The 15,663-nt window shown below is 46.5% G+C and overlaps 2 protein-coding genes across 3 annotated transcripts in view; both read right to left on the reverse strand.

The window, feature by feature from the left end:
* Positions 1–1,766: 1,766 nt before the first annotated feature.
* Positions 1,767–11,629, reverse strand: ube2v2 (ubiquitin-conjugating enzyme E2 variant 2). 2 transcript variants are annotated; one of them, XM_066682936.1, is made up of 4 exons: positions 11,501–11,629; positions 7,554–7,702; positions 3,705–3,830; positions 1,767–3,290 (listed from the first exon to the last, which is right to left on the reverse strand). In XM_066682936.1, the coding sequence occupies exons 1-4, from the start codon at positions 11,514–11,516 to the stop codon at positions 3,144–3,146; spliced, it is 438 nt and encodes a 145-aa protein (XP_066539033.1). In that variant the 5' UTR covers positions 11,517–11,629; the 3' UTR covers positions 1,767–3,143. The 2 variants fall into 2 exon arrangements, with proteins under 2 accessions (XP_066539033.1, XP_066539034.1); XM_066682937.1 differs by lacking the exon at positions 11,501–11,629 and adding an exon at positions 7,903–8,499.
* Positions 11,630–14,443: 2,814 nt separating this feature from the next.
* Positions 14,444–15,663, reverse strand: part of mcm4 (minichromosome maintenance complex component 4) — a 23,158-nt gene continuing 21,938 nt past the window's right edge. The window contains exons 16-17 of the mRNA XM_066682963.1: positions 15,032–15,165; positions 14,444–14,928 (exon numbers count right to left, since the gene is read on the reverse strand). Of these exons, the coding sequence (XP_066539060.1) occupies positions 14,836–14,928; positions 15,032–15,165 (227 nt within the window). The 3' untranslated portion in view covers positions 14,444–14,835. The remainder of the gene's footprint in view (positions 14,929–15,031; positions 15,166–15,663) is intronic.

Raw genomic sequence — 15,663 nt, forward strand, 5'->3', positions numbered from 1 at the left:
CACCACCTCTAACCTTTAAACGAGCCCTAAACAGCTACGTATTCTGTGTGGAGGACCTCAGAGGACACTGTGGTAGCAATATTCAGCAAACTACTGATATAACACAGTGCTTTAAAAACAAACCCAGTCTAATACGTTTAAAATGAATAAAGCTCTACAGTCGGTTTGCTCTGGAAACCGCTCTAATGTGTTTACGAAGCCCCAGTGTCTGTGAATGGGTAAAAAAACAAAGTGTCTGGGTCCGGTGCTAGGCTTTCTCTCTCTCTGCTCACGGCAGAGAAATGCCACCTGGAGGTTTTTAGACAACGGAGAGACTCCAAACGCTGAAAAGCACCGACCGAGATGAGGATGTTGCTCTATTCCTGCTCCATAGGGGGGTAACACTGACTTATTTTTGCTGTTACAGTTACATTACTTAAGGTGGAACTGACTCTAAATTCAGGAGAGCGCTAACTGCATTAGCGACAGCGCTAAAAGACTGGTTAACAGTGAATAAAAACTTAGTTTTGGTGTTTGTCTGCACTCTCTCAATTACCACTGAACATAAGTGCCCTCTACCGCTGAAACAATCAACATGTGACTTATCGTAAGGAAACAGCGTAACTGCAGTATTTTACTGTTAGTTTTTCATGCACCGTTTCAGCTTATGGTCAGTAGTAACTGAGGAATGTTGGGTGCTCCTATGTCATTGTTTATTAGGCTACGTTTAGCCACGACAAGCTGTTTCCTTATAATGGGTTTAAACGAATGGAAAATGCGTATTATTTTTGAATTTGAATCACAGGTTTATTGTTTCAGCAGCAGACAGCAGTGATGATCAGTAGTAACTGGGAAAGGGTTGGTGCTCCTATGTCATTGTTTTAGTAAATTCAGCAAGGTTACGTGTTTTAGACTCTCCTCTAAACTGTATCCTGAACTGAACAGGAAGTCAGTGGAGGCCAGGGCTGGAGTGAGACGGTCTCTCTTTGGTACTAATCAATAACCTCACTGCTGCATTCTGGACCAACTGTAAACACTGAATAAAGACAGATTCATTAAGAGTCACAGTAGTCAACTTTTGAAATTAAGGCATGTTTTCCCCCACGTCCCAAAAACAGAGAAATAGCTTCATGTTAGCAACGTTTCTGAGCTGGAAAAGAGAGGTAAGAACAAACATCTGATCTGTGAGGCTTCTGCTACAGCTTCAGGGCACTTTAAGGCCTTAATAAGGAGTAGTTTGAGCTGGCACCGCTTCAGAACAGACACAAGACTTCTACCTGAAAGTTCAGCATCTGGAGCAACTTACCGTTCTGTGTGCAGTCCTTTGTGGACAAATGCCTTCGACTGGAATTATCTCCACAGAAACAAACCCCAGAGGCTCTGCAGGAGCTCCTCAGTTTCAGTGATTTTTAAAGCCCATGTGAACTGAGACTAGCAGAGTTCACATCAATCAGGCTCCAGAATAAAGACCCACAGGTGATGGGAGTAAGGCTGATGACCTCGTTGAGGGGTGGTGAGGAATCAGGCGGTGAGTGAACGGTCAGTTCTCCAAGTCGATGTTAGAGGAGGAGAAATGGTCAGTGTAGGCTTCGGAGGACCACAGTTTGTTGCGGGGTGTTCCTGAGGTGCAGTGGTCAGAACAAACCCAAATTGGTCAAAGCACACAGGTCGGCACCGGTTACTGTGGATGGGGCGGAGTGACCACACTGACCCTTCACTCCCTGCTCCATCAGAGTTCTGTGGATCCCGGCCGACAGCGTCTTTCAGAACGGGTCAATCAACAGACAGAGAGCCAGGTGTGTTCCACAATATGATTTATTATCCTGAATACAGCCCGTGTCACAAAGTCAACAAAACCAGAATATATATCTTCAAAAATAAAACCACAAAATAAAAAAGGGACCAAAATGCTTTATGAGATGCATGAAAGACTGCTGTCAGAGTCCACCCCTCTACAAGTGACAGTGGTTTGAAACTGAGAAATGTAGCCCCCCTCTGCTCCACAAGCTCACTCCTCAGGGGCCTTCCACGACGTACGAACAGTGAGAACTAGGTTAGCTACCCCTCACGACGGCGCTGTTCTCCCAGATGAACTCAGAGTTAGACTCGCATGCGTGAGTGGAGCTCAGAGAGGGCGTGCGTAAGGGTCACGCGGGCAAATCACAACTCATTACGTCAACTGCCGCAGCTCTAACCAAGTGGGGGATGACGGTTAATCGTCGTATCGCTGGATACAGTGCGGCGCTCGCGCTTAAAACGGTGGGAATAAGCCGAGGTGCAGCAGCACGCCGCGGAGAATCCTCGAGGGTTTCTGCATCGTACAGGAACACGCATTTAACACTGAGCAACGTGGGTTTATTTAGTGAGCTCATACATGGAAGACAGAGAGACAGGAGACAGACAGAGAGCGAGAGAGAGGTTACAAGAGTCACTTCTTTACGCACCTGACACTTCCTGGAGGAGTTACATCATCTGATTTAGAACAGAGCAGAACATCTGTTACGTCTCAAAAAGATACCGCAATGAAACTACATTTTCAAACACATTTAAAAGAAAAAGAATAACACGACAACAACAGAAAACAAAAGACAAACACCACCAGCCCGTCCCTCCCACATTGTGACACTACAGGCACACTTTAGCCGCCCTTACGTTAAATCATCGGCAAGGGCTTCCCACACAGTACACTGCTGTTCTGCTTTGTTTTAACACCCCCCTCCAAACTATGTGTTTAAGCATGCTGTCTTCATACGCGTTGTGAATTTACTTTTGGCGTCCAGTCGCTGCAACTCAAAAGGAATCGAAGAGATCTACGCGACCTTGCCTTTTCTGACATGCCTTTTTTAAGCCTACAAGAAAAAAAACGTACAGTTCGGAAAACAAAGCTCATGGTCAACAGAAGATTGATGGAGGAGAAAGGTTTGTGCACTTAACGTTAGAACAGAATCTCACACACCGCCTCGCGCCGCAGGCACGTCTTTATTTTTATCCCAGAAGCTAAACTATTAGAAACGTCCGATCCCGCCCCCGCAGTGTCGTCTGCTCGTGTGTGGAGTGAATTCTCTTTATTTGATTTTGTGTTTCTTTTTTTTTCTCTGATGACTTACGAGACATTTCTAGGAGAGTAAGGTTTAAGACAGAGGGTCAGAAACAATCGTTTACAATTAATTGCTGTACGTCTGTCCTTCCGGCGGTTGAGGAAGCTTCATGTTCTCTTTGGACATCATTAGACGCCTTAGCTCTTGAAGAACGACTTTAATGCTATAAGAGTTTTGCCATTTGGTTAGAATCGGTATGCTACGTACATCCACCTGGAACACAGAGGGAGAAAGGAGAAAAGGTGAGAGACGTGAAGAGATAACACACAGCAAACTGGCACAGGCTTATTTCCACACGACACGGCTCTGGACCGCAACAAGCGTGAGACACGTCCATTCCACTCCTGCAGCAGGACAAAGTGTTTCTGATGTGAAGCACTGAACAGCTCACCCCTGTCGTTACCATTACGTTAGGTGTTAAGACTTGTTCACGTTGTGGATAGATTTCTCCTTTATCGTGAATGTTATTAGCCTCAGGGGCGTGGCGCTCTGACACACTCTGCTCCAGAGAACCACCACTCAGTTCTAATGTTCAGGACGTTTTGCTGGAGCGGCTAAACGCATTCAAATGAGTCTCTCCGGACAAACAACAGAGTAATAACAATTAAAAAGGTAAGGAACACTCACCATCCCATTGGAGTTATTTATTCCGTTCATGCTAATTTTTGTTACAAATCTAACAGCCGGTGGTACTTCAGGATATTTAGGGCCACACTCCACTTTCAGGCTGTATATCCTGTTTTCATAATTAGTCTGAGAAACAGAGACAAGAGAAAGACGTTAAACACAGAACAGAAACAGTTCCACTGTTTTTTAAACTGAAGAGATTCCTGGCACAACTTTAGGCAACTTTAAGTATACGCTGTACACATGCTGCCGTCTGGACACGAGACCCACACTTTTTCACAAATCACAGACGGAATTAACACTGAAAACACAGCTTCACACGACTCAGTGACGTCTGGACCAGGGGTGGGCGGTTTGACCAAACACAGAACAATAACACGTTTGTAACAAAATAAACGTTTATATAACAATATTAAATGGGTTTTCTTTTATTAAAACGTCATTTTACTACAAATGTAACAGTTAAGTGACAAAAAAAAGGTCTGTAAACATTTGTATATTTTGTAAACAACAGTAATTTACCAAGATTCTGATAAAATAAATAAAAAAGAATATAAATCCACCACACGTAAGAAAAACCTCAAATGTAGTGTGTGAATATAAACAACAAACGTAAACAATTCTACAGAAACCTCCACAGTAAACAACACAAACCCAGAACAGCGTCTGAGTCGAGTCAGTGGAGGTTCTCTGCTGGGGTCAGAGGTCATTGGCTGTTGAACTCTTCTAACGGTGAGTTTGATTTTCCTCGTCCTCAGCGGGTGTTTCTGCTCAAGGAGGTGGAACAGATCGGTTGTGTTTCCCGTGGTTTATTGTACGTCCGATATTCTGTGACCACGCCCCCTCCACACGACGTTTTTTTTTATCGTATTACAAAAACTGGCGATATTATGGCGAACGATACGAACACAGCTCTAGTTTGAAGCCAGACGCTGACAACTGTACATTTATGACACGACCAAAAAACTGAAAATAACACTGTCATTTCTAAGGAGCAGCTGCTAAAACGTCTGATTTGTTACAGATTAAAGTTAGATGTAGATTTAATCTGTTTACCTCTGTATTTCTCAAGGGCCTCCCCCAGGGCACGGAAAACACCACAATTTAGACACCATCACCATTTACAGAGTAACTGCGCCACAGAGCTTTAGTTCTGTTCAACAGCTGGACAATCTTTATTCCGATAAAGCCCTGTTCTGAAGGGATTCGTTCTACCTGTGGACGGGGGCAATGTGATAATCACCGGAGCATTGAAGCAGGTTTAATCCAAATACAGACCATTTCCAGTCATTTCTCCAGGCTCAAGTTTAAGGAAATATTCCAGGGCTTTTTACCGACTCTAAAACGAGCTGTAAATATAACCCCAGGCTGCAGTTTGAAATGTGGGGGAGTACTCCGTGATATCGTGGTAACATAATTATTTGTGGGAATTGAGGCGCTGGAGGAGGCATTTAGTGGATCCTTTATGGTAATCTTTAATTTAGAATGTTTTTCCTAATTTCAATGAAAGGTTCCTGTAATAATGCAACACCTCTCTCAAAATTACCACTAAAATATTAATAAAACCTAATGTGCTCATGATGAAAGATGGCACATTTCTAAAGTTAAAGGGGACACAGCACTTTGGAATAACATTATGGCTCCTACTGCGCTCAGTCTGGGTCACAGCTCCATGGAAACAAACAGAGCGGGCTACATTTCCATTTCCATAGACTTCCCCAACTGTCAGTCATCCATCAGGGCGAGGAGAACCGCTCTGACAGCGTCACACCAAGCTCAAACCTGGGGCAGCAGTCGAGTGTGAGGAGTGGCCAACCGCAACTGATCTGAGGATCTTAAACTCGAGGTTGAACATGGGTTCAAAGTCCACAGATGTAAAGTGGTCGGGCTGCGTTCACATCACGAGGCTGAAGTGACTCGAATCTCATCTTTTTTTTGCCTTAAATGTGACTGTGATCGTTTCTGGGCTGTGATTTTGTCAAATCAAATGAGTCACTTTCATGAGGTCCTAGATCTGATGCGATTCGTGGGCATGCGACATGAACGTTAACGTCAGATCGGATTTCAGATCAGACGGGTTACAGACAGGGCACTGGTTTGACAAGAAGATGTGAAGCGGGTAGCGGGTGAGTTTTTATAAAGTCGACATATAACACAGGACCTGAATGCAGAAACAGGGAGGTTATGACCTTTACTGTGCACTACGCAGGGTGAAGGGAGACGTTTAGGACCTCATGGTGCAGAAGTAAAAACCTGGCTGGAATAGTTTATTTTTCTCGAGCCGTTTGCTGTCGTCCGAAACAAAAAGTGATGCACACAAGCTACAAACGTCCGTTTTTTGCATTGTTCTAGTCTTCACACAACAATGGCGTTTTTGTTGATGGTGAAGGAGGCGACGTGCCTAAACATATCGATGTGTGTGTAACCGGAAGGTGGCTGGTTCGATCCCCAGAGCGGGCAGTGCCCTTGAGCAAGACGCCTAACCCCCAACCGCTCACTGCCACCTTGTGTTCACTAGTGTGTGTGTAAATGTGTGTTTCACTGCGTGGATTGGGTTAAATGTGGAGAACAATTCCTCCTTGTGGAAACACAGTGGCTAATAAAGTGCTTCTAATTATAATACAATGGAGGGGGGGGGGGGGGGACAGCGCCCTCTGCAAAGCCTCCTCCCACTTTTTCAGCTAGGGGGCGTAGTTACTCTATTAAAGGCCTATGGAGTGGACCCCCTCCTTTCTGCTGTGCCCTCACATACACAATTCAAAGAGCCCCATTTTGAAAGACCATCCTTTGTAGCTGTGAGCTGCATAGCTTAGTGTGTTATCACAGTCTCTGGCTGTACCTCAAACAGCTCTTTACCCCTACGCAGAGCCCTCAATAGGCCGGGGGTAGTCGTAGATCCAGGAGTGGTGAAGTTCCCTATGTAGGGACTGCAGTTTCACGTCGAGCGCTGTTATATATCAGCATGACTAACGGTGTGTTTCCTATTGCTCATCAATAACCCAGCTCCAGGACGGCTGTAACACACGCAGTCACATCGCACAAACAGGAAGTGACTACGTGCTGCTTGTCTTTTTGACTCAAGAACAGTTCCTTACATGGGTAAAGCACCACCACGGTGCACTTCCTCGAAGACAACAACAAAGCTGTGATTTCACCATTTCAAGGGCTACTTTCCTTCTTTCTAAGAGCTTCTCTGAGGCTATGAGGCTTCTATGAGTGGCTACAGAGAGTAAAGCCCTCACCAGCAGACGAAAGTGTCACCTCCCGGATTCAGAAACTAACTCTGTCTCTAGATGAACTTTGTAAAATGCTCTGAGGTGATAGGTAATGGAGAGGTAAGCTCCACTATGAAGGTGAGGAAGACCGGACGTTTTCCATGAAGCGTACAGACGGAGGTTTACCATATCAGACGTTTTCTCGCGGATAGAACTGTTCTGAGGGAAGTGCCTGTGCAGGAGGCATGGCATTAATTCACTGTGAATCCTCTGGAACATTCCCGGCTCTGTTCACACGCGCTCACTCGGACATTACCCAGACTCTGCACTAGGGGGCTGGCAGGATAAACTTGGGGTAATGTCTGGTATAAATGTTTTTGACGTTTGCGACGTGTCATCAGCCTTCAGTAGAGACCCTGAACCCAATGGGGCGCTCTGCAGAGGTAAAACTGACCACGATTAACATGTTCACTGAGTGTTTGTATTTTAAATTTGATTCCTACAAAGCCACACACTTCAGCTGTGGAACAAATGACTCTGGGTGGCGTTTCTCTAGCGGACAAACCCCATCCCCACAATCCACAATAAAACCTCTATTACAAGTTTCTACAATCGCCTTCAAAACAGATCTTACTCGTGCAGGTCCAATGATCATCCCTGTCCACCGCGTTAAAGTCATGTCCTCGTCGTCCTCCAGACCCCAGCTTACTGTTCCATCGCCAACACCCTTCTGCCCCTCTTCCAGCTCCTCCAACAAACGGAAATTGCGTGGAACTTTAACTCCTGCACAAACGACACAAAGCAAGACACATTTACTTTAGCATTTAATTATTCACATTAATGACTCAGAACAACAGTGATTTGAAGTGCGCTGTAAATAACTGCCACAGTGCCACAGTTTAAATAACTGCCACAGTTTAAAGCTGCAGTGCGCTTAAAAACCCAGTCACAGCCAATGACTGAAAGGCAAAGTGGTTCCTGACCTGGGGGTCAGGTTAGGGTTCATAAGAACCTTGGTGTTATTCAGCGAAGCAGCAGTTTTAGTGGAAACCGAGGATATGTCACAGAACACGTCATCAACAGGGGGCGCTGCACGGCGGCAGGAAACAAGTGAGAAGGTGGCGGAGCGTGTAGACGACCTGCGAGTGTTTGTGCTGCTGCTACAGACGTTTGTCTTTCTCCAAAAACGCAAACAGTGATCATCTGTTGGAGACAGCAACACGACGTTCACACGGCAGCGTACGTTACCTGATAACAGGCTGTATCCCTTATATTCGGGCATCCCATTTGTGTCCGTGTCCGCTTTGCCGTGGTCAAACTCAAGAACATTTTCTGACACAGAGCACCGAGGAACAGCAGCCATGTCCTAATGGTTAGAGCAGAGGGCTTAGGGCTGAAAGGTTCCCACGAGTGGCAGGAAAATGGGGGCGGTGGGAGTGAAGGAACAGCACTGTCCTCCTCCCTCAACATCCACAGCTGAGGGCCTCTTGAGCAAGGCACTGAACCCACAACTGCTCCCTGGGCGCCGGGGATGACCACCCCTCGCTCTGGGTGTGTGTTCACTGCCCCTAGTGCACTACTGTGTGTGTGTGTGTGTGTGTGAAAGGTTTTTAGAAAACTATTAACATTAAACACTACGTTCACTGTAAAGCTGTTTTCACACTGAACCTGGGGAGCGCTGCACTAGACGTTAACGCCGACCCCTCGCTCACACCCCGAGCTGAGCGTCTGATAACACCACCTTTTCAACTGCTAACAGACGCCACTGCTCTCCTATTGCCTCCAAATCTGCATTGTGCACCCAATCAAACAGAGCTTGCTGCTTCAGTACATTTCACACACTCTGAAAGCAGCTGTAGAGAATCTGAGGGAGTGGAGGCCATGACGGACCCCATTTTCGTAGTTTGAAGTTAGAAAGCTGACACGTGGAGAACGCAGACTGTGGACGCTGCACATTTATTTATAGAGCACCTTTCGTAAACATTGACAATTCAAAGTGCTTTATGTCGTAGCCGGACGATACGGGCAACAGTTACATCACAATACACTCCTTCATTTTGGTCAATACGCTATAATTACCGATACCAACAAAAACAGCCACAGAACACGATGTCGTCATCAAACCACCTCTCGGCTTTCTGTCAATATTAACGTTTTTAAACTAGCTTTAAAACTGAGCGCTGAACCGACGACAGCGCCCCCTAATGACCGCCAGTCCGCGACAGACGCTGTCAATAACACGTACTGAAAGTGTTTAAAAGTAATATCACCGTTACTGAAACATTTTATACACTGATAGTGAACTACTGTCCTGCCCTGATTCACACAGAGGGGTGAAACTATAACGAATCTAAAACGTTTAAAACGGAATCATCACTGACTACACCGAGAGTAAGATGGCGGATAAATATCGACTGAAAAATAAACACGGATTTCAGCTGAATGTTATAGGCTTGAATCTGAATTATTTTGATTTAAACTTTCCACAGAGAGAAAGTTTAAAAAGCTTGTATCAGCAGAGTTTGGTTCTGCTTCCTGACTTCAGCCTGTTCTTTTATTTGAACACTTTTATTCAACGAAAGTGAGAGGTCCTCCTGCAGTGTACGGTTTAAAATATGTACGGAATGTGATCACACTCGTCCTGGCAGCTGCTGACTTGGTCACGTCTGAGACGAAAGGCACCAGATCACACTTCCGTAAAAAACTCTGAGGGCTCCAAGAAGAGCTTCCCTTCCCTCCGTACGACTCTCAGAAACACCAGGGTCGACCAGAGAGCTCGGTACAAAAACACCACCGAGATCATATTCTCTGTAGAGACCAGTTCATTCTAAATGTTACAGTGCACGGCGGCGCTACACTGACAGAGCTGGCTCCCAGAACACAGGAGTCGACTCCTGTTCATTCAGAGTCACTGCAAACGATTCCTCACATTCACAAATCTGAAAGCGCACATATGTGTACAAAAACACATCTCTAACAACTAAAGGGAGAACAACATTAACTTTATTTCACAGCAGAGAGATAAATCCAACAGAAAGCAGCGAGTGGAAGCTAGTTTCAGAAAATATCCCTTCGTCCCTTCTTTCAAAACCACTTGACGGTGCACTGCCAGACTACAGCTGGAGGAGTCCCAGAGAGGACAGTGTGGATAGAAGAGTGCTAAACTTATAATTTTTATCATATTCGCTTTCTACTTCTCTCTTCCTTTGTTCAGCACTGTGAGCTGTTGTAAGGAACTCCGTCCATCGATCTCGTGCACTAGCTCCCTAGCCTACAGCAGAATGTGTGGAGAGCTGGGTGAAGGACTCTGGATGTGGGCGGGTCGCAATAGAAACATGTAGACAGGCAGGTAGAAGGTCCAGTCACTTCATTTGGCCCAAATGAAATGATTGGACAAGTTGCTTATAGCCCTGTGGCTGCCACAGGAAATTATTCTGTTTTTATATGCCCAAAATGTTTGATTAATTGAATGCTACGTGAAGACAGTCCACCGCCCAAAAACATCCAGCCGACAGCGTCCTGTGTCACTGATGAAGGACTAGAGGACGAGCGACACACACTGTGCAGCGACAGATGAGCTACCGTCTCTGACTCTACATCTACAAGGTGGACCAACGAGGGAGGAGTGTCTCACAGAGTGGACAGAGAGTGGACACAGGGTTTAAAAACTCCAGCAGCACTGCTGTGTCTGATCCACTCTACACCAGCACAACACACACTAACACACCACCACCACGTCAGTGTCACTGCAGCGCTGAGAACGATCCACCACCACATCACACCTGCTCAGTATGCAGAGCTACAGATGGACTACAGTCTGTAAGTGTAGAACCACATAGTGGTCAGTGGGGTTTTAATGTTATGGCCGGTAATAATCCAAAACGCAGAGAGTTGTCTGACAGCAGCAGGGTGCAATCGAATCTGAGTCGACTCTTCGTTGCAGGAACCGAGGAATCGATACTTTCTGGGGAGTTGACTCCCAGCCCTGCTTGCTAGGCTAAAGTAAGCTAAGCTAGGGTAAGCTAAGTTAGACAACACAGCCGAGCCCAGCAGTTAGCGGGGTAGCGGTGCAGAGTTTCCAGCTGAAGCTGCACTTATTCCTGTGAGGGGTTTCTCCTCTGGCGGGCCAGGGGCGAACCGCGGGGGTACAACACACATAAGCAATCCCCGAGCGCAGCGCTAGCCGCCCCAGACTTCACCGCCGCGGCCAGAGTTAGCTTAGCTACACTCAACCCAAGCCTGCCTCGTTGTTTTAAGCGCGGTGTTTTGGGCCGTGGCGCTTTAACGTGTCCCTCCCCCCGAGTCCTCCACGAGCCCTCCCCGAGCCCCTCGGCCCAGAACTCGGCGCGTTTCCCGGCTTTAACCGCGGCGATTAACCTGTGATCCAACAAAAACAGCGCCGCCGTCAGCGCGAGCCCCTCAGACCCGCGGGAGACAGCGCGCGCCACACCTGGCCAGGTAACCCGGCTCGCGCGAAACGCGGCCCGGGTTTTAGCACGGGGCGAGCCCCCCGCCGCGCTACCCCCGGAGCGCCCTCCCTCTCCCCGCAGCAGCACCCTGTCCCCCAGCCCCGAGACACACCTGAGGAGGCCGCCATCTTCTCCAGCCGAGTCCAGAAGCGCACGATAGCGTGACATCACGACCACGTGACTAAACCGTCAGCACCACTGCATTGAGGAGGGTGGAGGGGAGGGAAGTGTGGGGTGGGGGGGTTATTATGGAATCAGATTGGTCCCATCCCACCATCCCACCCACCAAAAAAATAAATAAATAAGAAAAAAACGTTCACTCATTCATTCATTGTCTGTAGTCGTTGATCTACTTCAGGGTGCGGTGGGTCCGGAGCCTACCCCGAGTCACTGGGTAAAAACACACCCTGGAGAGAGCACCAGTCCATCACAGGGCCATCGCTTTAGTAACATTACACTCACTCCAGTTAATCAGGGCATGTCCCTTAACTTCAGAGTTTTTAAAACAAACGTGTGACTCCACGTGTCATGAATATCTCAATCAGTTCTGTTTTCTTGGTTCAGGGGTTCATTAAAAGGAGAATATTATTCGTAAACATGTCTTTAGCAGCACTGTGTGCTCGTTCTGATGTGTGGGCTCCGTCTCTTGGAGCATAGACACTGTGTAGAGAGCGGTGTCTCCCACAGCTCCGTCTCTGGATTCAGAGAAGCCGCGGAGAGAGACGTGCCTCCTGCTCACGGTCAGTCCCGGTCGACTCTTAACGAGTTGTGCTATCGATTGTCGAATATAAAGTAGCAAAGGTTTGTACAGAAAGTAGCAATTTTTTTTCTTCCTAATGACTCACTAGAAAGTCTGAAACTTCACTAAATGTAGTGGCCCTAGTGAGCCACACTGAGCCGCGGTTTGGACCCAGGCGTGACGTTTCACGGGGTCGATATACGTCACAACTTAACAAGCGGATTGGTTTCTTTGAGGAACATCACAGGCCCTCTGTGGATCTTGGGTAATTCCTTTCACAGGACATTTGGGACTTCCCTAAAGCCTTGCACACGTAGGCACGCACATGCTAACAAGGGGAACGAGAGCACAAGTGTGAGTGTTGAGACAGGAGGTCACTCAGAGATGGGACAAATACAGTAAGGCAGGGAGTGTTACAGAACCAGGAGTCATCAGCCAATAGCATTGAGAGAACAGCCCCTGATCCCGCCCCCAAACTGTCGTCACAAAGGGCCTGAGGAAAAAGAACTTCCCAGTAAACAAGGAACGACCCTGGACGTTTAAAATAGGTCTAAAAGTAGTCTGTCCATCAAGGACATATTTTAAATGTCAATGGACGTCCAAAATCCATCTTAATAAGTTAGTTAAGTGGTGACCAATCGATAACGTCAGTGGACGTCCAAAACGCGTTTTATACAAGTAATTTATTTCGGGACCAATTAATAACGTCAATGGACGTCCAAAATACGTCTAATAGTCGTCTTTTCAATGTCTGTGTTTGGACGTCTTTTCAACTTTCATTTTCAACCTTAAGAGAACGTTGATTAGACGGCAGTCATTACGTTATTTCAACGTTAAATCAACGGCTAAATGTTTACTGGGTTGGTACGTGAGGGAAACTTTGTAATCGAGAGACTAAAACTGTTTGAGAATGTAACAAAGACGGTTTGAGTTTGAGATAATGCTTGTTATTCCTCGCTCTGTGCTCGTGAGTTTCACGTTAGCACGCGTGAGAGGGATATTCACAAGTGTGAGACGTTAAAACTTGCAGGTTTATATTTTCCACCTGGTGTTTTGTACTTTTTGAGATTTATGTGATGCTGTAACTATGTAACTTCAGGAGGAGAACAGGAAAACACACCCCTCCCCCTCCTGATTTCAGGTCAGTGCTGTAAAAGTGACCAACGTTCAGTTCCCTGTCGTGTGCAACACAGCCCCAGATCAGCACTGACCACCGCAGCGAGTTCACACTGCAGCTGAGCCTTCTGTCGGTAAACTGTTATAAACTACACTTTTACAATTTTGCTGGGTTTTTATTTACAGTAGTTACGTGGACTATAAGCTGCATATTTATTTGTAATTACGAGTAATTCAGCAGACTGTTTATTTTACTGTGCTCTACACAGCTACCCAGTAAACAATTAGCCGTTGATTCAACGTTGAAATAACGTAATGACTGCCGTCTAATCGACGTTCTCTTAAGGTTGAAAATTAAAGTTGAAAAGACGACTATTAGACGTATTTTGGACGTCCGTTGACGTTATTAATTGGTCCCGAAATAAATTACTTGTATAAAACGCGTTTTGGACGTCCACTGACGTTATCGATTGGTCACCACTTAACTTAAGACGGATTTTGGACGTCTCTTGACGTCTAAAACATGTCCTTGAAGGACAGACTACTTTTAGACCGTCCAGGGACTTTCCTTGTTTACGGGGTACGCACAACCCACCACATTAAAGATACTCTATTTTTATTCTTGCTTTTTATTAAAAATTAAGAACCCGTTTAACAAAATTGGCCACTGGTCCAAGCCCTAACTCCCCGCGTGAAGCACTCTCCATTGTTCCAGGAGTCAAACTCTGAGCGTGAGACACACGAAGCAACTGCAGCTTTTTCTTTTTCCACCAAAACCTTTGCGTAAAGCGGATTAAAACGGCAACTCGTGCTTTTCAACCATAAGAGACACGACTTCCAAAAACTGACTCGTGAACCTCTGTGGTGTGCAGTGGTGGTTTATCCACTCCAGATTAGTTCGGCAGTAAACACTGCACTGTTCAGAAGAGAACATCCTGGCTATAAGTGCCATGTTGTCCATACCTTCTTTCACTCATTTGACACATTAAAGCCTCCTCGTTTCTCAGCTGCACTGACCACACTCTAGTTCTGCAAGTAGAGTGCAGTGAATCTGTTGCTCTGCATACTTAGCATCAGCACTGTCTGATCCACTCACTCCAAACCACCACGTCAGTGTCACTGCAGCGCTGAGAATGATCCACCACCACATCACACCTGCTCTGTGGGGGTCCTGAGCGCTGAAGAACAGGGAGAGGGGGTAACAAAGTATGCAGAGCAACAGGGGGACTAGTCTACAGACCCAAGCTCAAAAAAGCTGGAGGTATTCACAGGAAGAGCAGAAATACACGACTTCATTAACTTGACTCCGATGCCACCGCTTTATTTTCTTACTCTTCACTACAAAAGGCTTCCTCAGAAACGTCCACACCGCATTTTTAAACACATTCTGCTCTAGAACCACGCTAAGGGTTCTAGCGGTGATACATAGCGGCCCACGCTCCACTCGGGTCAGTTCAGTTCCACAGAGGAAAGCAAAGGAGACCTGGTTATAAACGCAACACCAGAAACAAAACATTTTATTGTACATCAACACCTTCACAGACGAGAAGAAAGGATTTAATCAGGAGCCTGGAGTCCCCTTCAGCGCAGAGTTACAGCAGACGCACGGTCTTCCCTGTGACCGTCAGGTAGTCCTCATCAGCCAGCGCTCGGAGAGCTTCATCGAACATGTCCTTGGTGATGGCCTGGAGTCAGGGAGAAGGATCGCAGGTGAGACGCAGGGAAACAGTGTTTAATTAAAGCAGTGAATTTACTGAGAACAACAAGAGGGAAAACCAGCCCACTCACAGCCTCCGACTGCCCACGGAGGTCATCAAACAGCTGCTGGTACTTCATCGCCGGAGCTTTGCCCTTCGCCTGGATGAGCTTCTTCAGGGCCTGGGCTACCTCCTCTTTACGCTTCCGTGCTGTGGCGCTCATTCCTACACACACACACAGTTTGTTAAAATAATTGCCTTAGTGCAAGAGGTAGTCTACAAACATTTAAAAACACTTTAACCAAGTTCCCAACTGTGACTCCAATGAGATCGTCACCGTTTTCTCTTCTGTTTGAGTTCAGCACAAGACTAATGTGTCATTTTTAATACATCATTTCAATCGATCATCGTTCTTAAAGCACTGAGATGTTTGTGCAGCACGGCAACTTCAGAACAACCTTTTTAACCCATAAGAGCCGATGGTGAGCCTCTGGAAAGGTCCCTACACCGTTTAATCATGACGTTCCTAATGGCACTCTTCCAAAAGTGCCTGGAACCAGACGCTCAGTCCCCTGCGTGTACCTGGGTCCAGCCGAGCAGAGTCGGTACTGAACGTGAGGCGTAAACCCTGCAGAGCTCTGATTGGCCAGAGACCCGTCAATCACCACAACATGCAGAGCTCATTTAAATCCAGCACAAACACAATGCAGCAGGGGTTTTGAA

This window comes from Hoplias malabaricus, chromosome 10 (genome assembly GCF_029633855.1).
Source record: "Hoplias malabaricus isolate fHopMal1 chromosome 10, fHopMal1.hap1, whole genome shotgun sequence".
Lineage (NCBI taxonomy): Eukaryota > Metazoa > Chordata > Actinopteri > Characiformes > Erythrinidae > Hoplias > Hoplias malabaricus.